Genomic DNA, 23,184 nt, shown 5'->3' with positions numbered 1-23,184 from the left:
GAACGCCCGCCTTGCGGCACCGTGCACCGAGCTCCTTCGGGGGTGGGCTTCATGCGAAACATCGCAGGACAACCAGGCCAGATCCCAACCCCCGACCCCCAGATATTTCAATGTCAGAATCCGCCCCAGTCCCACTGGAACTGGGGGGGGGGGAGTTGTCCTATGAGGAGAGATTGAGTAGACTAGAGTTTAGAAGAATGAGAGGTGTTCTCATTGAAACATTCTTACGGGGCTTGACAGGGTAGATGCAGGGAGGATGTTTTCCCCCTGGCTGGGGAGTCCAGAACCCGGGGTCACAGTCTCAGAATAAGGGGGCCGCCATTTAGGACTGAGGTGAGGAGAAATTTCTTCACTCGGAGGGAGAGCGGTGAATCTTTGGCATTCTCTACCCCAGAGGGCTGTGGATGCTCAGTTGTTGAGTGTATTCAAGATAGAGATCGATAGATTTTTGGATACGAAGGGAATCAAGGGATATGGGGATTGGGCAGGAAGGTGGAGTTGAGGTTGAAGATCAGCCGTGATCTTATTGAATGGCGGAGCAGGCTCGAGGGGCCGAATGGCCGTCTCCTGCTCCTAATTCTTATGTGCTTGATGCATCCAGACCTCCACGCTGCAAAATACATCCTCTCCATTCTACATCAAAAGCTCACGTTCCTATCCCTCGGTAACAAATCCAGTTTCTGACAATTACTGTGAAGTGCTTTGTCTCAAATATTTCCCTTGGTTATTGCTCCAGTTCTGGTAGCAGGACTGTTTAACAGGAATCACCTGTTGGTGCAGAGTTTGCGAGAAGAGATTGTAAAGATATCCTTACAGTGAGGAGTTATTTTGAACAAGCTTCACCTTCTATCTGTTCACTCCCTCAGATTTAAGATGCCCTCAGAACAGGGCACATTCTTGCAAGAATAACAAAAGAAATAACCAGCTCAGCACGACTACACCCTCACAAATTTCAAAGCAAGAAATACTTGCATTTATATAGCGCCTTTCACTGCCTCCGGGCGCCCCAAAGTGCTTTACAGCCAATGAAGTACTTTTGAAGTGCAGTCACTGTTATATACAGGAAACGCGGCAGCCAATTACTGCACAGCAAGCTCCCACAAACGGCAATGTGATAATGCCCAGATAATCCGCTTTCGTGATGTTGATGGAGGGATAAATATTGACCCAGGACACCGGGGATAACACTTCTTCGAAATAGTGCTGTGGGATCTTTTACGTCCACCTGAGAGAGCAGACGGTGCCTCGGTTTAACGTCTCATCCAAAAGACAGCACCTCCGACAGTGCGGCACTCCCCCAGTACTGCACTGGGAGTGTCAACCGAGATATTGGTGCTCAAGTACCAGGAATGGGACTTGAACCCACAACCTTCTGACACAGAGGCAAGAATGCTACCCACTGAGCCACAGCTGACACAATAGAGTAATAATCGGGTCAAAACAGAGTAAATACTAAGTTGGTAGAAGAAGTGCGTAAAGAAATAGTCGCAAAGATCAGAGGATCTCTGGGAACCTTGCTGATTGGCTGTTGCTGACAGCTGCCCTTGTTGGAATGCGTCATGTGCGTCACATTCAAAAAGGAGTTAGATGTAATCCTTACTACTAGGGGGATCAAGGGGTATGGCGAGAAAGCAGGAATGGGGTACTGAAGTTGCATGTTCAGCCATGAACTCATTGAATGGCGGTGCAGGCTCGAAGGGCCGAATGGCCTACTCCAGCACCTATTTTCTATGTTTCTATGTGAGCATTGCAAGGCCAACATTCCCTGTCCTGGCTCACACGCAAACAAAACAACATGGGCAAGATACTGGGGGGACTGGTCCCCTATGGAACTGTCATCATCATCATAGGCAGTCCCTCGTATCGAGGATGACTTGCTTCCACGCCACAAAGGGATGAGTTCACAGATGTTTCAATGAAGGACCTAATATTCCAGGTCCCGAACTACCATGTTGAAGGGTGGAAGATGCCTGTGCGTGGATTTTTTTAACGTGGGGTGACCGTTGCACACCAGCCACCACACGGGCTTGACAGAGCTCGGTCTTGGTCCAGTGGCAAGGGTTAACCAGGACGACTGGAGACCTGCTCTGCTGCACGGACCTAGTGCGCGCACATATCGCAGTGTGGGCTGGCCCGGGCTGCCCCCTGCGCCCTCGCCTCTCCTGGGCCCCAGTAAGCACACAGAGAACTGAAGATAGGAGGGGAGAAAATCTGACCAAGATGTTTTTTTTTTAACCAAAGTTATTATTGTTTCTTTTTGGCTATTTTTAAAGTGTATTTCTTTCCGGGGCCGATTTTAACCCTACTCACTCAGCAGAAACCTGGCGGGGGGGCAGATTAATATTTCCCTGTCTGAAAGCCGCCTTGATCACAACATCTGCAATGTTAACCTGCTATGTCAGCTGTGGCTCAGTGGGCAGCACTCTCGCCTCTGGGTTCAAGTCCCACTCCAAGGACTTGAGCACAAAAATCTAGGCTGACACTCCCAGTGCAGTGCTGAGGGAGTGCCGCACTGTCGGAGGTGCCGTCTTTTGGATGAGATGTTAAACCGAGGCCCCGTCTGCTCTCTCAGGTGGACGTAAAAGATCCCGCGGCAGTATTTCGAAGAAGAGCAGGGGAGTTCTCCACCTGTGTCCTGAGCCAATATTTATCCCTCAATCAACATAATAAAAAGACAGATGTTCTGGTCATTATCTCATTGCTGTTTGTGGGAGCTTGCTGTGCGCAAATTGGTTTCCAACATTACAACAGTGATTACAATCCAAAAGTACTTCATTGGCTGTAAAGCGTTTTGAGAAGTCTGGTGGTCGTGAAAGGTGCTATATAAATGCAAGTCTTTCTGTCTTTTACTAATTGCTTACTTGTTCAACGCACTGTCGGTGTATTTTGCTGGTCACGGTCTAACCAAACCATTTCTGTTTTAATTACAGTTATAAATGCAGGCCTCCGACGCTACTTTCTACAAGCCAATGATAAGAAAGACTTACTTGACTGGGTTGATGCCTTAAACAAGTCGTGCAAAATTACAGTAAGTTCTTTTTTTCCAACTTTCCTTCCCTTTTAAGGTCTGTTGGGGCACACTCGCTCCCAACCAACCCAATGGTTGGAGTTGGACAGAGGGCAGGCCACCCCGTGCTACCTCTGGCCAAACCCCTGAACCCTGTAATATGGGGTTCCCAACAGCCGACAACTTGCCTTCTGAATGTTTCACAGGAACAGGAGGAGGCTGTTCGTCCCCAACACTCTGGCTCCTCCATTCAGTGAGATCATGGCCGACCTTCGACCTCGAGGCGCCTTTACCCGCCTTCGCTCCATACCCCTCACCGACTTTTAACAAATCTTATCCATCTCAGTCTTTGAAAGCTCCAATTGTCCCAGCATCCGCAGCCAGTTTGCACACAGCAAGATCCCACGAATGACCAGATTGAGAACAGAAAATGGTGGCAAGGCACAGCATCTGTAGATCGAACAGAAAAGGATGTGGACTCTTTGAGAGAGAAAGAAACAAAGACTTGCATTTATATAGGGCCTTTCATGACCACCATAGTGCTTCTTGCAGCCAATGAAGTAGTTTTGGGGCGTAGTCACTGTTTTAATGGGCCAGCCCACACTGCGATGTGTGCGCACTAGGTCCGTGCAGCAGAGCTGGTCTCCAGTCGTCCTGGGTAATCCTTGCCACGGGACCAAGACCTAGCTCTGTCAAGCCCGTGTGGTGGCTGGTGTGCAACGGCCACCCCACGTTAAAAGAATCCACGCACAGGCATCTTCCGGCCTGTCAACGTGTAGTCCGGGACCTGGAATGTCAGGTCCTTCATTGAAACACCTGTGAACTCATCTCTTTTTGGCGTGGAAGCAAGTCATCCTCGATAAGAATGTTGTAAAGAGGCAGAAGGGCATGTTAATACAATCAGGAATAAGGGAAAATCTATCTGTATATTATAAACACACACAGACTAGCCCAGAGAGCGGAAAGCAGATTATCTCCCGACAGTAACGAGGGAGGTAAAACCTCGGATAAAACCGCATGCTATCAGCTCCAGCCAGAGCTGTTCAAATTAGCGGAGCCTCAGTCAGCAACAGAAGTTGGGGAAGTACAACACACAAATACACAAGGCCCAGGGGAACAGCGTGCCGAGACTTGGGACATGGCAGTGAGCTCCAGACATTGCACACGAAGAATCCATTGCACAATGTATACACCCAGCCCCGACATCCATAAGGCAATGGCAGTCAGCAGGAGAATTGGGGAACATTTAGGGCTTTGCTCCACTGTGACGATTTGTAGTCTGGCTTTCGTCCCTTTGTGCCAAATGATCACCAACACTTTTACTTTTGGTTTCAAAATGATTTTTCCTCCCTTTTATTTATCGGCCCTGACTCTCCATTTTGAAGCTGGGGATGGTGCGGGGTGATGTGGGGGTGGGGGGGCGGGGGGGGGAAGGGGGTGGAGTGTGGGGTCTAGCAGCATTGGGGTGCAAGTTGGGATTGGGCTGCTTCAGGGATGGTCCTGTTCTTCGGCAGCATTGAGAGGGATGTGGGGAGGGGAGGTGTTGGCAGCACTGATATTTGGTAGAACTGAAGGAAAGACTTGCATTTATATAGTGCCTTGCACACCCTCAGGACGTCCCAAAGCACTTTACAGCCAATGAAGCACTTTTTTAATAAAGTGAAGTCACTGTTGTAATGTAGGAAATGCGACAGCCAATTTGCACACAGCAAGCTCCCATGTGACGATGACCAGACAATCTGTTTTTGTGATGTTGACTGTGGGATAAGTATTGGCCCCAGGACACTGGGAGAGGGTCCTGGCAACACTGGGGTAGGGCAGCATTTAGGGAGGGGGGGGAAGACACACTGGAGCGATGCCCAAGCCAGTAAGCTCGAAGTATGCCAGCTGCTAAACCAGCTGAGGAAGTGGGAATTGTGCTTGGTAATAAAATGGCCACCGTCTGGCCCCCTGTATCGTTGACATGCTGTTGTGATCGAGTGCCACATTTTTACTTTACGTGTGATCAAAGGGGCCGAAGGTGCCCGTTCGGGGGGGCGGTAACCTTCGGGGTCTGGGTCAGTTAACGCCGGGGTGGGAAGACCCACCCCTGGGCTTGGAACTGCCCTTAGCGCCCCTCGAACGAGGTGGGGGCGATGTCTCAGGTGCCGTACCTCGTTGGGAGGAGCGCTCCCGAGGCGACAGCACGGCGCCGAGGGTCTGCGCTACCCGGGCGCTGCGCCTAGCGACGATGAGCCACAACGCCCCGTGCCTTCGCCTAAAGGAATGGACCGCTGCGGACTCAGCACGGCCCTTGGTGGCCGCCAAAGAGGAGTGGCGAGCTGCATGATGGCGGCGCGGTCGGGACCAGAGTCGTCATTGTCGAAAAGTCGGCGGACATCAATTTGTGCCAACCTCGCGTCCCGCGGAGCAAGTTCCCCCGCAGGGCGCAGAGGGGTCGACGCGGGGCAGTGAGGGGTCGGTGCGCACGCTGATGATGTCATCGCCGGGTGTGCGCCAACCCGATACGCTAATCGCGGAGCTCGGCGCTAACTCCAAATCGCCGCCCAAAATATCGGGGGGGCAATTTCGCCCCTGGTGTCACTGTCGCCCGCCCCCGGGCGAGAAGGCAACTGCGGTGCCCGTTAGCACCTGCTGGCGGTGCTAACCGGGCGCTAAAAAAGGGGCAATTTTGGGCCCAAACTCTCTCACGAGCTGAAGTAAGTTTCACTTGTGCTCGGGGTGTTTGGTTTGTTTTGTACAGCCCCTGATTGTGAGTGGCCTGGTTAGCTCCTGCCAACCTGAGGCTGTCTGTGGGCTAGTTCTGGTTCAGGAAATGACAATTCTTTTTTTTAATTGTGTCTTCAGTTTCCTGTCATCACCAGTGGCCCTTACTTTGAACAGCGCTCAACACATGTTTTAAAAATAATTGCCGCCGGTGAGCAATCTCTCATTTAAACCCCCCCCCTCCCCGCCCCTCCAAAAAATAAATCAGCATGTTTTATGAAAATTAAATTGGCACAAATAGGCGATTAGATTTGAGAATAAGCCAGCAGTGGATAATTCAGTGCATGTCAGACTGATGGGGATCTATTGCTGGGTTATTGCAAGGTGGGGAAAGATCCATTGTGCAAAGACAGAGCCCTTCTCCCAAGCGAAACAAACCGGGTTACGCAGCACTCCCTTGCACTTTTGTCACACGTACATTCTCATTGTCCTCGGAGAAGAAGAGAGTGGGGCGAATTTCTGAAGCTTTAAATACAGACAGTGGATTTTAACTCTGCTCGCTCAGCGTTAACCTGGCTGCCCTGGCTCTTAACCTGTCCAAGACCTGCCGTGATCACAAAATCTGCAATTTTCGGCGAAAGGTTACAGCACGGAAGAAGGCCACTCGGCCGGTCGAGCCCGTGCCTTTCTCAGCAAGTCCCGCTCTCCCCGCCCTTTCCCCACAGCCCTGCAATTTTTTTCCCCCTCAGATACTTATCCAACTCCCCTTTTTAGAAGATAAGATTGAGTCTGCCTCCACCACCCTCTTTGACCTGCTCTCCTGAGCAGGCAGCAAAGGACACCCGCCCGGAGCCAACAGGGTCCTTCTTTACATGTGCATGTGGCGGCCCAGTGACATCATTGAGGCCCGACTGTAATTTTAACTCGGGCCTGGGCGGGGAGTCCGCCTGGAGTGAAAATCGGGGCCAAGAATGATATTGAAGTGGTGGGCGAGGATCTGTTCCGGTACCTGTGATCCGCGCGCTAACAGTCAGTGCAAGGACAGCCTGCTGAGTGCGCTGTGATTGTTAGCTAGAGTTTGGAAGTTTTTGTGGGTCTTCATTGAATCATAGAGAATTACGACACAGAAGAAGGCCATTGGGCCCATCGTGTCCTTATCGGTTGACCAAGAGCTTATTCAGCCGAATCCCTCTTTCCAACTCTCGGTCTGTAGCCCTGTAGGTTACAGCTCTTCAAGTGCACATCCGAGTACGTTTTAAATGTGGTGAGGGTTTCTGCCTCTCCCATCCTTTCAGGCAGTGAGTTCCAGACTCCCACCACCCTCTGGGTAAAGAAATGTTTCCTCATCTCCCCTCTAAACCCCCCAACCAATTACTTTCAATCCCTGCAGTCACAACGCTGTGATGTCTCCTGACTGTGTCAGCACATTTTGATCTGACACCTGCTGCAATTGAACATTTCTCCCAACATGATAGAGATTTGCGGATGGCCTTTCATCAGAACCCAGTGCCTTGTGCTATGTGTGACAAGTCATGGACTTGACGGACCGGGGGGTGGAGGAACGCTGGACAAGCGGGATGGGCTGTCGGTTTACGCAGCCCGGGATTGAAGGAGGAGCGCGGCTGAAGCCGTGGCCCAGGAGAGGCGCGGCATATAACAGCGGCGGGGTCGGGGCCACAGGAGGCGCAACAGAGCTTGGTCTCCAATCGTCTCGGTCAGTCCTCGCCACTGGACCAAGACCTAGCTCTGTCAAGCCCGTGTGATGGCTGGTGTGCAACGGCAAACCCCAAGTTAAAAAAATCCAAGCACAGGCATCTTCTACCCTTCAGGATGTAACTCATTGTAACACCTGTGAGCCCATCTTTTTTTGGAGTGAAGAGCGTTGTCCTTACGAGGGACTGCCCAGTAGTCGAGAACTCACTGAAAGAAAGCATAGTCCGTGTGAACAGCAGTGGTGGCACTGTGACACCCACGGATTTTTTTTTCAGGGTGGGGGTGCTAATTTGCTTCATAATTGACATGTTTGGCGGCACTGTGTAAACAGGACAAAGCCTTGCCCCAATCTCCTGAGATCACAAGGGCTGGTCTTTCTGAAACTCGACATCGATGAACCTACTCGCACCGTGGCTAATACCGAGGATGGATCTGTTCTCTTGAAATAAGAAGGCTGAGGGGTGACCTAATAGAGGTCTTTAAAATGATGAAAGGTTTTGGTAGAGTGGATACAGAGAGAATGTTTCCACTTGTGGGGAAGAGCACAACTAGAGGCCATCAATATAAGATAGTCACCAAGAAATCCAACAGGGAATTCAGGAGAAACTTCTTTACCCAGAGAGTGGTGATAATGTGGAACTCGCTGCCACAGGGAGTGGTTGAGGCGAATAGTATCGATGCATTTAAGGGGAGGCTAGACAAGCATATGGGGGAGAAGGGAATAGAGGGTTATGCTGATAGAGTTAGAAGGAAAGACGGGAGGAGGCTCGAGTGGGGCATAAACGCCGGCATGGACTGGTTGGGCCGAATGGCCTGTTTCTGGGCCGTATATCCCGTGTAATCCTGTGTAATGGTAGACCGGGTGTGACCTCCAATGGTGGACACATGGCTGTACTTTTGCTTTCTTGATGAATTTCTTTTCCTTTGGCGTTGGCAGGTGCCAAAGGACAAGGCGAATGACCCACAGCCCTGTGCCGAGATAAACAAACCTGCAACGGAATCCCAGATTGGCAGGAAGCAGATTCCATACAAGACCGAAATCATTGGAGGGGTGGTAGTCCAAACGCCCATCACACAGGTGAGAACTCACTATCCCACAAAACCGACTTGCCTCTTCCTCGTCTAGACTTTGGAATCATTTCATTAAACACATTGTTATGGAGATTTCTTTCGCAATTGAATACTTTTGTCAGAAAAGAAAGACTTGAATTTATATAGCGCCTTTCACGACCACCGGATGTCTCAAAGCACTTTACAGCCAATGAAGTACTATTTGGAGTGTAGTCACTGTTGTAACATAGGAACCGCGGCAGCCAATTTGCGCACAGCAAGCTCCCACAAACGGCAATGTGATCATGACCAGATAATCTGTTTTTGTGATGTTGATTGAGGGATAAATATTGGCCCCAGGACAAGTCCCCTGCTCTTCTTTGAAATAGTGCCACGGGATCTTTTACATCCACCTGAGAGAGCAGACGGGGCCTCGGTCTAACATCTCATTCGAAAGACGGCCCCTCCGACAGTGCGGCGCTCCCTCAGTACAGCACTGGAGTGTCAGCCTAGAGATTTGTGCTCAAGTCCCTGGAGTGGGACTTGAACCCACAACCTTCTGACTCAGAGGCGAGTGTGCTGTCCACTGAGCCACGGCATCAACAACATCCTGTATTTATATAGCGCCTTTAACATAGACAAATGTCCCAAGGCTCTTCACAGTATGAGGAAAATGGACACTGAGCCAAAGGTGGAAGGATTGGAAGTGGTATCCAAACACTTGGGGTCAAAGAGGTGGGTTTTGTGGAGGGTCTTAAGGAGAGGGGTAGGTGGAGAGCTGGAGGGGGTTAGAACATAAGAATTAGGAACAGGAGTAGGCCATCTAGTCCCTCGAGCCTGCTCCGCCACTCAGCAAGATCATGGCTGATCTGGCCGTGGACTCAGCTCCACTTACCTGCCCTCTCCCCATAACCCTTAATTCCCTTATTGGTTAAAAATCTATCTATCTGTGATTTGAATACATTCAATGAGCTAGCCTCAACTGCTTCCTTGGGCAGAGAATTCCACAGATTCACAACCCTCTGGGAGAAGAAATCCCTTCTCAACTCGGTTTTAAATTGTCTCCCCCGTATTTTGAGGCTGTGCCCCCTAGTTCTAGTCTCTCCGACCAGTGGAAACAACCTCTCTGCCTCTATCTTGTCTATCTCTTTCATTATTTTAAATGTTTCTACAAGATCACCCCTCATCCTTCTGAACTCCCAACGAGTAAAGACCCAGTCTACTCAATCTATCATCATAAGGTAACCCCCTCATCTCCGGAATCAGCCGAGTGAATCGTCTCTGTTAGGGAGGGAATTCCACAAAGTGGGATCTAAGCCAGCTGAAGGCATATCCACCAATGGCAGGGTGAAGAGAAGGGGAGTATGCACAAGAGGCCAGTCAGAGAAAGAGAATGTTCTGGGGCTGGGGTAGAGTACCTGCGGAGACGATAGAGCTGGCGAAGGGTGAGGCCATGGTGAGATCCGATGTTAATCGCTCCGCACTGCCTTCAGCTCTGGAACTCCCTCCATAACCCTCTCTACCTTTCTTTCCTCCTTTAAAATGCTCCTTAAAACCTCTCTCTTTGAACAAGCTTTTGTTCAGCTGCCCCAATGTCTCCTTATGTGGCTCGCTGTCCGATTGTGTCTGATACTTGCTCCTGTGAAGCGCCTGGGGACGTTTTACTCCCTGCAAGGCGCTACGTGAATGCAAGTTGTTGCTTTAAATATTCACAAGTGAGGTGAAGCGGAGCCAGATGTAGCGTTCCTTCCAGCCTGCTCCCAGGTTCAGCCTCGGCCCAATGGGTGTGGTCGGCCCAAGACCGCTCAAAGTGGAGGAGAAGCATCCGGGAAGGCGCCGAACACCTCGAGTCTCTTCGTCAGGAGCACGCGGGAGCCAAGTACAAATAGCGGACGGAGCGCACGACAAACCAAGTACCCCACCCACCCGTCCCTCCAACCATCGTCTGCCTCAGCCTTTGACCGAGACTGTAGGTCCCTCATTGGTCTCGAGTCACCTTCAAACTCATTAGTGTGGAAGCAAGTCATCCTCGACTCCGAGGAACTGCCTACGAAGAAGAATAGGTGAACACAGCTCACTGCACTAGAGTAGGTCATTGGCCACTTCCCACAGCCCCTCCGAACGAGATTCCCATTTTACTGCCAAACGATGAGCGGTTTTGCGATTTGGCCCATACCCACGCAGAACCGTGGGCCTTTGGGAGAAGGGAGCGTCAGCCCATCGGTTCCCTGGGAGGACAGACGCACCAACGTTAGCGTCCTCGACCAGGCCAACATCCCCAGCATCGAAGCACTGATCACACTCGACCAGCTCCGTTGGGCGGGCCACATTGTCCGCATGTCAGACACGAGACTCCCAAAGCAAGCGCTCTACTCGGAACTCCTTCACGGCAAATGAGCCCCAGGTAGGCAGAGGAAACGTTACAAGGACACCCTCAAAGCCTCCCTGACAAAGTGCGACATCCCCACTGACACCTGGGAGTCCCTGGCCAAAGACCGCCCTAAGTGGAGGAAGTGCATCCGGGAGGGCGCTGAGCACCTCGAGTCTCGTCCCCGAGAGCACGCAGAAAGCAAGCGCAGGCAGCGAAAGGAGCGTGCGGCAAACCAGGCTCCCCACCCACCCTTTCCCTCAACCACTGTCTGTCCCACCTGTGACCGAGTCTGTGGCTCTCATATTGGACCGTTCAGCCACCGAAGGACTCATTTTTAGAGTGGCAGCAAGTCTTCCTCGAATCCGAGGGCCTGCCTATGATCTACGATGAAAAAAGTCTCTTAAACGCTTCCCCCAACTGGTAACTATGTGCTACCTGAGTGCTGTGGATGAGGTCACTCATGCAGCAAATTTGCATAATGTGATAAGTGAGTGTGAAATGTATATCAGAGAGCCGCAGCTTATGCAAAACTTTACTCAAATATCCATCGGTGTTGCCGCATTCACGCAGAAACACTTCCACGTTTTGCGTCTGGGGAGCAAGGGCTCAGGCCTTCACTAATCTCACAGCCTGGCCGCTTTAGCATGGGCACGGAAATGTTCCTTTCACGCAGACATCCTTGTAACCGGCTTGTACACTTCTACTACTTCAAAAATAAAGAGGGATGGATGGACGACCCCGGGAACTGTGCGCGACTCGTGCTGTGCAATGCAGCAACATCTGGGCTTGTGTTCGAGTGTGGCGCGTGGGGCGAGGGCCAGACTGAACCCCTCTCTGAGTTTCCGAGCTGGAGTTTGCAGTGAGGTGTCACGTGACAGGAAAAGACTCTGGGGACTGTCATATTTGGCAGTGTGCACAAGCACGAACAGGAAGAGAACTGTTCGTTATTTAAAGGCAGTTATTTTCTATGCCACGATAGAAAGTGACAGAGAGAGAGTTATTTTTGCAGCGTGATACGTTGAGGAAGCCAAAGGTGCAACATTTTTTTTTTTTGCGGTGTGTCTCAAACATGAGAAGCTGACAGCAAGATAGATCTTATTTTTAAATGTCTCAAATAATGAAAATAAAACTGTGAGGCACGTTTAGCAGCATGGTGAGTTTGTGGAATAATCACATCACACAGTTCATCTTGTAGATAGGAAAAGAAAGATTAGCGGCTTTCACGGCCACCGGACGTTCCAACGTGCTTTACAGCCAATGAAGTACTTTTTGAACTGTAATCTTCCCCTGGCCGGAGAGTCTAGAACTAGATGGCTCAGTCTCAGGATTAGAGGTCGGCCACTTAGGGCTGAGATGAGGAAGAATTTCTTCACTCAGAGGGTGGTGAATCTTTCCAATTCTCTGCCCCAGAGGGCTGTGGATGCTGGGTCATTGAATATATTCAAGGCTGAGATCAATAGATTTTTGGAGTCTCGGGGAAATTAAGGGATATGGAGATCGGGTGGGAAAGTTGAGGTCGATGATCAGATCAGCCATGATTTTATTGAATGTCGGAGCAGGCTCGAGGGGCCAAATGGCCTACTCCTGCTCCTATTTCTTATGCAGTCACTATTGTAATGTAGGCAGCCAATTTGCGCACAGCAAGCTCCCACAGACAGCAATGTGATAATGACCAGATCATCTGTTTTTGTTATGTTGATTGAGAAATAAATATTGGCCCCAGGACACCGGGGAGAACTCCCCTGCATTAACACATTTTAACCGGCTAAATTTATCCTTGTAAACTTCAGCATCAGAGATGATCAGATAATTCGAAACTGAGATCGATAGATTTCCGTTAGGTGTGGGCGTGATGGTAACAGAACCTAGGCCGGTAAATGGAGTTAAGATGCAGATCTGCCATGATCTAATTGAATGGCGGACTAACCTGAGGGGCTGAATGGCCTGCTCCTATTCCTATCAGGAAAGGCTGGGGCGCTTTTCTCTAATAAAGAGAAGGTTGAGGGGTGACCTGATAGAGGTTTAAGATTATGAAAGGGTTCGTTAGGGTAGATGTAGGGGAAGACCAAGACTAAAGGCCATCAATATCAGATAGTCATCAATAAATCCAATGGGGAATTCAGGAGAAACTTCAGAGAGGGGTGAGAATGTGAAACTCGCTGCCACAGGGAGTGGTTGAGGCGAATAGTATCGATGCATTTAAGGGGAAGCTGGATAAACACATGAGGGAGAAGGGAATAGAGGGTTATACTGATAAGGTGAGCTAAAGCAGGGTGGGAGGAGTGGTGCATAAACAGTGGCATAGCCCACTTGGGCCCAATGGCCTGTTTCTGTGCTTTAGACTCTATGGGGGGGGGAAATTCGGATCATTTGGGCCTCCCATTAGTGCCCCGTGGGGAGACTTTGCGATCGGGCACAGCGCCGCTAACAACACCCGCTAAATTCGGTGCGGGTTTAGCGGCGGCAGTAACCCGTAGTGCCTCGTCCTGCCATGCCGGCAATGCTGTAATGCCGGCCATTACCGAGTGCAGCGACCCGGACCCTAAATCGGGGATCGCCCCCTGACGCTGCGCCGGGCGATTGACAGCGACTGCTTCAGGGGAGGCATACCGGGCAGCCGTCCGCTTCCGGGGAAAAGGTTAAAGGGGAGGTGGCCGGTCACTAGCAGGGCAAAGATTAAAGGGGAGGTGGCCAGTTGTCTTAAAAAAAATTAAGTTGCCGCTTTGGACACGGGGTCCATGCCGCAATCTGTCAGAGTGCCAGGCTGTTGGTGTCTCCGCTCCTCGGTGCTCCAGGGAGGACCCTTTCATTACTGCAGTGTATGCAGTTTGGGCCCTTCCCTTTAATTCAGGGAAAAGCCCCTCCCACGTGGCAGCTCCCAAGTCTGTAACTGGGATGAAACTGAGGGACGTCAAACAATCAGGCATAGGCGAAACCCCTAAATCTCTCCATCTCTCTACCTCTCGTTCCTCCTTTACAAATCCTCCTTAAAACCCGCCTCTTTGACCAAGTCTTTGGTCACCCCTAACAATGTCTCCTTCTTTGCCCCATTTTTGCCTGATTGCGCATCTGTGAAGCGACTCTGACCTTATCTCCACATTAAAGGCTCTATCTGAATGGGTAAGTTGTTGTTGGCTATCTGGGGGTGAACTACTCGACAAGTTGCATGGATCAACAACAACAACTTGTATTTATATAGTGCCTTTAACTCCCAAGGCACGTCATGGGAGTGTTATGAGACAAAAATGTAGCACCGAGCCACATAAAAAGAAATTAGCGCAGGTGACCAAAAGCTTGTTCAAAGAGGTCGGTTTTAAGGAGCATCTTGAAGGAGGAAAGAGAGGTAGAGAGACGGAGAGTTTAGGGAGGGAGCTTTAGAGCTTGGGGCCCAGACGACAGAAGGCATGGCCACCGATGGTGGAGCGATTATAATCAGGGATGCTCAAGAGAGCAGAATTAGAAGAGCGCAGATATCTTGGGGGGTGGGGGGGCAGAGATTACAGAGATAGGGAGGGGCTAGGGCCATGGAGGGATTTGAAAACAAGGATGAGGATTTCGAAATCGAGACGTTGCTTAATCGGGAGCCAATGTAGGTCAGCGAGCACAGGGGTGATGGGTGAGCGGGATTTGGTGCGAGTTAGGACACGGGGCAGCCGAGTTTTGTATTGCCTCCAATTTACATAGGGTAGAATGTGGGAGGCCAGCCAGGAGTGTGTTGGAATGGCCAATGGAAATAACAAAGGCATGGATGAGGGCTTCAGCAGCGGATGAGCTGAGGCAAGGGCGGAGACGGGCGATGTTACGGAGGTGGAAATAGGTGGTCTTTAGTTATGCAGATATGTGGTCAAAAGCTCATTTCAGGGTCAAAATATGGCACCAAGGTTGCACACACCCTGGGTCAGCCTCAGACAGAAGTTGGGGAGAAGGACGGAATAGGTGGCTGGGGCCTAATCAGAGATAACCATTGTATCAGGGGAGTGACGAGGATTAGAGGCTGTTAGTGGGAACAAGGTCATTGAAGCCGGAGGTGAGGCAGGGATGGGGAGGGGCAGCAGAGGCAAGGGTATCTGTTTGGGCCGAGGGCCAGTGGAAATGGGAGGTTGAGGTTGGAGAGAGAGCTTGGAAGGGGTAATTCTTTCGAAGGACAAAAAGTGAAAGTGAGGGTTTTTGGCCTGTCGGAGGACTTGTGTATGAGGAAGGAAACGACACAGTGGTCCGAGAGAGAGCTGTGCCGCAGCTGGTGATCGTGGCCTCGTGGGCTCACGAGATTGGGGAAGTATCCATGTGTGTGACTCGGGGGGTAACCGTGGAGAGAAGCTGAGAAGAAGCAAGTTCCGGATTGTCAGTGAGAAGGAATCGGCGAGTTCAGAGACCCAGGCTGGACAAAACAGGGAGATTTCGGTGAAGGGTCAGCACGTGGTTAGTTGAGGCTGTCCAGTGATGTGTCATGGGAAGTCACAGTTTCCTGCAGCTCGCGTTAGGCAGCCGGAGAGGAATTCCCCAGAGTTTTCCTTGAGCTTGGCTGTGCAGTGTTCCCACCCTCCATTAGTTAGCACACCCTGAGTGAGGGATCTGCCCACGTTGATGGATGAGCTCAGCGCTGATGGGCCTGATGGCTTCCCCTCGCCCCTGTGAATGTTTCCCTTGGAGGGAATTCGCCGTTCAGCCTCCGAGACATCCACGCTGTCACACCGGAAGCTTTGGCCTGGACACCTTACTGAGGTGTATAAAATGAGGGGCTTGGATAGAATGGATAGGACGGACCTATTTCCCTTAGCAGAGGGGTCAACAACCGGGGGGCTTAGATTTAAAGTAATTGGTAAGAGGGAATATGAGGGGAAATTTCCTCACCCAGAGGGTGGTGGGGGTCTGGAACTCACTGCCTGAAAGGGTAGTAGAGGCAGAAACCCTCACTATATTTAAAAAATACTTGGGTGTGCACTTGAAGTGCCGTAACCTACAGGGCTACGGACTGAGAGCTGGAAAGTGGGATTAGGCTGGATAGCTCTTGGTCGGCCGGCACGGATACGATGGGCCAAATGGCCTCCTTCCATGCTGTAAATTTCTAAGATTCTACATCCAACTTCGATATTGACATTTGATTTGCTTTGCTACGACCAGATGCAAGAAGTATGGCTATATTATCGGCGCCTCCTTCCACCCTTATACCTTGAGAGTCCCGCGCCCTCTCGAGGGGGAGAGCGAGGGTGCGTGGGTCCACCCTTTGCCCCACTTTCTTTTCATAATCTTGTTCATGTGATGACCACGAGAAACAAAGTGATTAGAACTTTCCCGGAGGGGCTAAAATAAAAACGTCCTCGTCAAATAAAAACCAAAAACGCAAATTTCGGCGTGCGACTTCCCAGCAGCCAGCTGGTAGAGGAGGCTGCGGCAAGCATTGTCTTTGAATGCTGATGTGCTCAGGATCAGGTTGCCGCCGTGTGACGGGGTTCATCGCTAAGGTGACTGGCCGTTGCTGGCTAACTTCTGGTTCGGTTAGCTCATCAGCCAAGTCAGTCGCTCGCGGCAACCACAGCACCAGAATTACTCATTTAGAAATCGCACTTTACATTCAGCTCACATCTGCGCCACTCTTCCTCATTTATATCTTTTTTTAAAAAAACCTTTAACCGTTTGAACACCAGAATAGATTTTGACGGTTTTTCTACACGCACACAATCTTCCACAAGATTGCTGCCAGCATTTACTGAACATCTCTCCCTCTTTCTGCCACAACCCTGAGCACGCCCCAGGGCTTCAAAATATTCCCCAATTATTTAGGATTACTGGAACAACAACAGCAACTTGTATTTATATGGCGCCTTTAACGTAGCTGTTACGTATGTAAACATTGTAACTGTGTAAGACTTGCCACCAGAGGGCGCAACTGTTGGAGACCCAAGGGTCACCTGCACACCTCGTGCAAGGGAGTATAAAAGGTTGTCTGCCATGCTGCTTAGGCACTGGAGTTGTATTAAAGAGACTAAGGTCACATCAGTTTTAGCTCAGAGTACTCAGTCTTGTGGAGTTCTTCCATACTTAACAATTGGCAACGAGTAACAGATTTTTACGAACTTTCACGCGGTCATGGTTGCCATTGGTATTTTAGAGAGATTTGTAGAGGGTGATGATTGGGAAACCTTCGCTGAGCGTCTCAACCAGTACTTCGTGGCCAACGAGCTGGATGGGGGCGATACAGCGATCACGTGCAGGGCGATTCTCCTCACCGTGTGTGGGTCCACAATATACGGCCTCATCAAGCATCTGCTAGCACTGGAGAAACCAGCGGAGAAGACATATACAGAGTTGTGTACGCTAGTTCGGAACCACCTCAAGCAGAAGGAGAGCGTCTTAATGGCCAGGTAGCGCTTCTACATGCACCACCACTCTGAGGGCCAGGACGTGGCGAGTTATGTCGCCAACCTGAGACGCCTTGCGGGACCTTGCGATTTTGCTGGATTTTGGGGGGAAATGCTGCGGGACTTTTTTGTGCTTGGCATCGACCACGAGGTCATTCTTCGCAAGCTGCTGTCTGCCGAACCCCTAGACCTGAGCAAGGCCATCACGATAGCCCAGGCATTCATATCCACGAGCGATAATACCAGACAGATATTTTCCCAGCACCGAAGCTCACCGGCAAGTACTGTGCATAAAATAACGTCACTAGCAGGCAGAACTGCACATGGCAGGGTCTACACGCCTGCAGAGGCCAGACCTAGGATGACTCAGAGTCTGCCGTGGGACATGAATGCAAATCCATTAGCACCATGTTGGCGCTGCGGGGGTAATCATCAATGGCGATTCAAGCACTACGTGTGCAAAGGCTGCGAAACAATGGGGCACCTCCAGCGAATGTGCACGAGTGCTGCGACTCACCACGTGGCAGAGTCGGCAGAGGATGATCGATCCGGCGTGGATCACGCAGAACAAACAAGAGAAGCAACTCAACCCGAGGAAGAAGTGTATGGGGTACACACCTTCACCACCAAGAGCCCTCCTATAATGCTGAAAGTCAAATTGAATGATATTCCGGTATCAATGGAGTTGGACACGGGGGCGAGTCAGTCAATTATGAGCCAGAAGGCTTTTGAGAAACTATGGGGCAACAAGGCACAAAGGCCCAAACTGAGCCCGATTCAGACAAAGGTGCGCACCTACACCAAAGAGCTCATAACAGTCATTGGCAGTGCGGCAGTGGAGGTATCGTGCGATGGAGCTATGCATGATTTATCACTGTGGATTGTACCAGGCGATGGACCAGCGCTGTTCGGCAGAAGCTGGCTAGGAAAGATCCGATGGAACTGGGAAGACATCAAAGCGCTGTCTTCGGTGGATGACGCCTCGTGCGCCCAAATGCGGAGCAAGTTTCCGTCGCTATTTGAACCAGGCATCGGCAACTTCACAGGCACCAAGGTGCAGATCCATCTAGTCACTGATGCACGGCCCATTCATCATAAGGCTCGAGCGGTTCCATATACGATGAGGGAGAAAGTCGAGATCGAACTGGACTTCAACGAGAGACGATCATATCGCGAGTCGAGTTCAACGAGTGGGCCAGTCCAATTGTTCCGGTGTTGAAAAGCGATGGGACGGTCAGATTTTTTAATCTCATGATACTCCTGTGAAGCGCCTTGGGACGTTTCACTACGTTAAAGGCGCTATATAAATACAGGTTGTTGTTCTAGAAGTGGTCAGGGATTGTAATAGTATCGGAATAAACTAGAAATACTACATGGAATAATAGGCACCTGAGAAGGATTGCAAGAAAAACATTTCATGAAAGGATTGAGGTTACAAGGTGCCACCTGATCCTTCAAAACACACAAGCTATAAATTACCTCACAATACTTTTTAAATCAATAGATGTACTCTGAACTTTCGGTGACGATTTAACTTGTGATGCTGTGTCACACCGACCCGCGAGATCCCAGAATCTCTGCCCTGAGCCGTGTCATGTGATCGCCACTGGGGGCAGCAGTGAGAGGTATCACTGTCACCCTCAGCACCCGGGGGTCCCGAGTAGGGGGGGCTATATTTCTAAACCGAGTCCGGGGGCGGGCACAGGGTGGGAGTGCAGCAAAGTAGCCCGGATTGAAACTGTACGTTGTGCAGCATTGTGAGGCTTAATTTTTTAGCAGCCTATATTTTAACACGTACACCAAATGTGCATATAATTACCGCCGATGTGACATGATTGAAGCACATTCAGACACAGAACACCCCCCACTCCTCCCAGTGACTGAGGTCACACCTGGCCCCTCCCCCAGTGACTGAGGTCACACCTGGCCCCTCCCCCAGTGACTGAGGTCACACCTGGCCCCTCCCCCAGTGATTGAGGTCACACCTGACCCCTCCTCCAGTGACTGAGGTCACACCTGACCCCCAGTTACTGAGGTCACACCTGACCCCCAGTGACTGAGGTCACACCTGGCCCCCCCCTTGTGACTGAGGTCACACCTACCCCCCCGCCCTCCCCGTTCCCCCAGTGATGTGACTGGCATTTCCCATGCGGCCTCTCCCTCGCCCACTCCGACAGTCCCGGAGCCCAGAAACTACAATCGTCACGTTCGCGCAAAGAGCCCTACCGGTCGGGCCTACACAGTGAGTCACTCTGGCCATTTTACACCTATTGCCTTAGAGCCGCAAACTGACAGCTCGGGGTAGAGGGGGGTGGGTGGGGTACTCCCACTGCCCAGGGGGACACTTCGGGGGGGGCGAGGTTTGTGAACCGGGGACCCTTCCGGGGACGTTGTTCGCCCGGGGGCTCCATACCGCATCCGGGAACTGTCCCCGGAAAACGGGGACGTACGGTCACCCTAATCCAGAGAGGAAACATTCCCATCAGGATTCCCATTCCCGGTTACGAACCAGTGATTCCTGCTGGAAGTCTGTGTGGGGCGGTGCGTGGTGTAAAGCGGGAGGTATCAGATGGTGCTGTCCGTCATACACTGCGCCCGAGGCTCCATTCCATTGGCTGCGGCGGAGCTGACCATCAGGCACTGGGTATAACGGCCGACCAATCCGATACCCCTCAGTTCTGCACCACCGCCCGAGGGGTTTCATAGAATCAGAGACCGGTTACAGCACGGAAAGAGGCCATTCGGCCCGTCGAGCCCATGCCGCATTTCAGCCAGTCCCATTCCCCCCGACCTGTTCCCGGAGCCCTTCAGGTACTTATCCAACTCCCTTTTGAAAGCCACGATTGAGTCTGCCTCCACCATCCTCTCAGGCAGCGCATTCCAGATCCTAACCACTCGTTGCGTAAATAGTTTTCCCTCCTGTCGCCTTTGGTTCTTCTGCCAATTACCTTAAATCTGTGACCTCTGGTTCTCGACCCTTCCACCAATGGGAACACTTTCTCTCTATCTACTCTGTCCAGACCCCTCATGATTTTGAACCCCTCGATCAAATCTCCTCTCAACCTTCTCTGCTCCAAGGAGAACAACCCCAGCTTCTCCACTCTATCCACGTCACTGAAGTCCCTCATCCCTGGAACCATTCTCGTAAACCTTTTCTGCACCCTCTCTAAGACCTTCACATCCTTCCTGAGGTGCGGTGCCCGGAATCGGACACAATACTCCACTTTAAGCAATATGTGAACACAGATTGGGGCTTCTCTCTGACGTTCCTCCACAATTGAATGAGTGACCAACAGGCAGAGGCACCGATTCTCCAGGTACTAAACGGTGTGCTCTCAGTGGGCTGCCCCCACTCTGGTATCAGAGACATGGACCATGTACAGTAGACACCTCAAGTCACTAGAGAAATACCACCAACGATGTCTCCGCAAGATCCTGCAAATCCCCTGGGAGGACAGACGCACCAACATTAGCGTCCTCAACCAGGCCAACATCCCCAGAAACGAAGCACTCACCACAATTGATCAGCTCCGCTGGGCAGGCCACATAGTTCGCATGCCAGACTCAAGACTCCCAAAGCAAGCGTTCTACTCGGAACTCCTTCACAGCAAACGAGCCAAAGGTGGGCAGAGGAAAAGTTACAGGGACACCATCAAAGCCTCCCTGACAAAGTGCAACATTCCCACCGACACTGGGAGTCCCTGGCCAAAGACCGCCCTAAGTGGAGAAAGTGCATCCGGGAGGGCGCTGAGCACCTCGAGTCTCGTCGCCGAGAGCAAGCAGAAACCAAGCGCAGGCAGCGGAAGGAGCATGCGGCAAACCAGTCCCACCCACCCTTTCCCTCTACACCTGTGACAGGGACTGTGGTCCTCGTATTGGACTGTTCAGCCACCTAAGGACTCATTTTTAGAGTGGAAGCAAGTCTTCCTCGATTCCGAGGGACTGCCTATAATGATGATGATGACCCCCCAGCGTGAGCCCCTGTGTTCAGGAACGGAACCCAGAAAATCCTCTCACTCCACGGGCGTCTATTAGCCAACACAGGCCTTCAGTTTTGAAATTAAAAATTGCAACTGCAGCTTTTTTTATCGGCAGTTTGCGAGCACATTTTTTTTCAAAGCCAAACTTCTTTCACAAAAGGTAAATGGTTTGAATCGGGGTGTTGCACAGAATGCAGTGGAAAATCAATAGCTTCAACGATCACATTCGAACCAACTGTGAGAATGATGCTGGCCTTATTTGGCCAATCACATCCGTGCAGTTGCTTAACTCGATTCCGATCTGCAGAGAATAAAAACCACTTCATCTTTCAAGCACTGAAAGGTGAACAGACACAGCCTTGGGGGTTTTTTTCTTCACTTTGTTCTGGGACGCGTGCTGTCGTAACGTTCTTTTTGCAGAAGTGTTCTCAGTCTGCTGCCCGTGAAGTGGTTTCAGCGTTTACTGCTGGCAGGGAACTGTGCTCAGGGAATCAGTGCTGCAGAGTTGTAGCCTCCAATTGAATATCGGGAAGAACTAAACCATTGTTTTCGGTCCCTACCACAAACTCCGTGCCCCAGCCACCGACTCCGTCCCCCTCCCCAACTTCTGTCTGAGGCTGAACCAGACTGTTTGCAACCTTAGTGTCATATTTGACCCTGAAATGAGCTGTCGACAACACATCCGCAGCATAACTAAAACCGCCTGTTTCCACCTCTAACATCGCCCATCTCCACCCATTGCCTCTGCTCATCCGCTGCTGAAGCCCTCATCCATGTCTTTGTTACCTCCAGACTTGACCATTCCAACGCACTCCTGGCTGGCCTCCTACAATCTACCCTACGTAAACTAGAGGTTATCCAAAACTCGGCAGCCTGTGTCCTAACTTGCACCGAGTCCCGCTCACCCATCACCCCCTGTGCTCGCTGACCTACATTGGCTCCCGGTTAAGCAACGCCTCGATTTCAAAACTTGCATCCTTATTTTCAAATCCTTCCATGGCCTCGCCCCTCCCTATCTCTGTAACCTCCTCCAGCCTCACAACCCCCCGAGATGTCTGTGCTCCTCTAATTCTGCCCTCCTGAGCATCCCTGATTATAATCGCTCAACCATTGGTGGCCGTGCCTTCTGTTGCCTGGGCCCCAAGCTCTGGATCTCCCTCCCTAAACCTCTCCGCCTCTCTACCTCTCTTTCCTGCTTCAAGACGCTTCGTAAAACCAATCGCTTTGACCAAGCCCTGCCCTAAATTCTCCTTATGCGGCTCGGTGTCAAATTTCGTGTCTCATAATACTCCTGTGAAGCGCCTTGGGATGTTTCACTATATTAAAGGTGCTATATAAATACAAGTTGTTGTTGTCCTCACATGTTGGTGTGTGGGAACTAGTGGGTGGGCACTAAGCATCTCTCTCCTAGCTTGACCTGCCTGGAACCCTTTTCCAAATACCCTGTACGTACCTCACACAGAAGGACAGTGTGGTCCAGGGCGTTAGCCTCCAACCACATGTGGCTAACTGGGAATCCAGATGTGATTAATTACATTTCTGATTTGTAAATAACAAATGAGTCATGGACACCATGTGACATTAATATTCATTTGCATGTGTGATTGAATGTTTTTGTGCGTTTGTTGGTGAAATGGTACTGCGGGGAGCAGAACGTGCTTGACTTGTGGTCACTGAATGGTGGTAGATGCTGATTAAGTACGTAGACGTTTGTGAAGTACGTTTACCTTGAATTGTGTGAGTGTGTAAGGCGTTTTCTTCCAAAATTAGTGCACATGGCTAAATTGGGTGTCTGGCTCGTCAGCAATCTCTGTTGGACCACACTGTCATTAGAAAAAACCCATTGATGTTAATATAGATGAAGTCCTTACTACTCGGGGAATCAAGGGGTATGGTGAGAAAGCAGGAAGGGGGTACTGAAGTTGCATGTTCAGCCATGAACTCATTGAATGGCGGTGCAGGCTCGAAGGGCCGAATGGCCTACTCCTGCACCTATTT

General features: G+C 50.9%; 1 protein-coding gene across 2 annotated transcripts in view; it reads left to right on the top strand.

Annotated features, from left to right (window-relative positions):
* The window catches only part of LOC139234969 (pleckstrin homology domain-containing family A member 2-like), a 138,230-nt gene that overhangs the window by 91,208 nt on the left and 23,838 nt on the right, over nt 1-23,184 (top strand). For both annotated transcript variants that reach the window (XM_070865962.1, XM_070865963.1), the window contains 2 exons: nt 2,931-3,028; nt 8,364-8,504. In XM_070865962.1, the coding sequence (XP_070722063.1) occupies nt 2,931-3,028; nt 8,364-8,504 (239 nt within the window). The remainder of the gene's footprint in view (nt 1-2,930; nt 3,029-8,363; nt 8,505-23,184) is intronic.

The sequence above is a fragment of the Pristiophorus japonicus genome, chromosome 22 (genome assembly GCF_044704955.1).
Source record: "Pristiophorus japonicus isolate sPriJap1 chromosome 22, sPriJap1.hap1, whole genome shotgun sequence".
NCBI lineage: Eukaryota > Metazoa > Chordata > Chondrichthyes > Pristiophoridae > Pristiophorus > Pristiophorus japonicus.
Note: the sequence above shows the minus strand (reverse complement) of the source record. Positions and strands in the feature narration are given on the sequence as shown.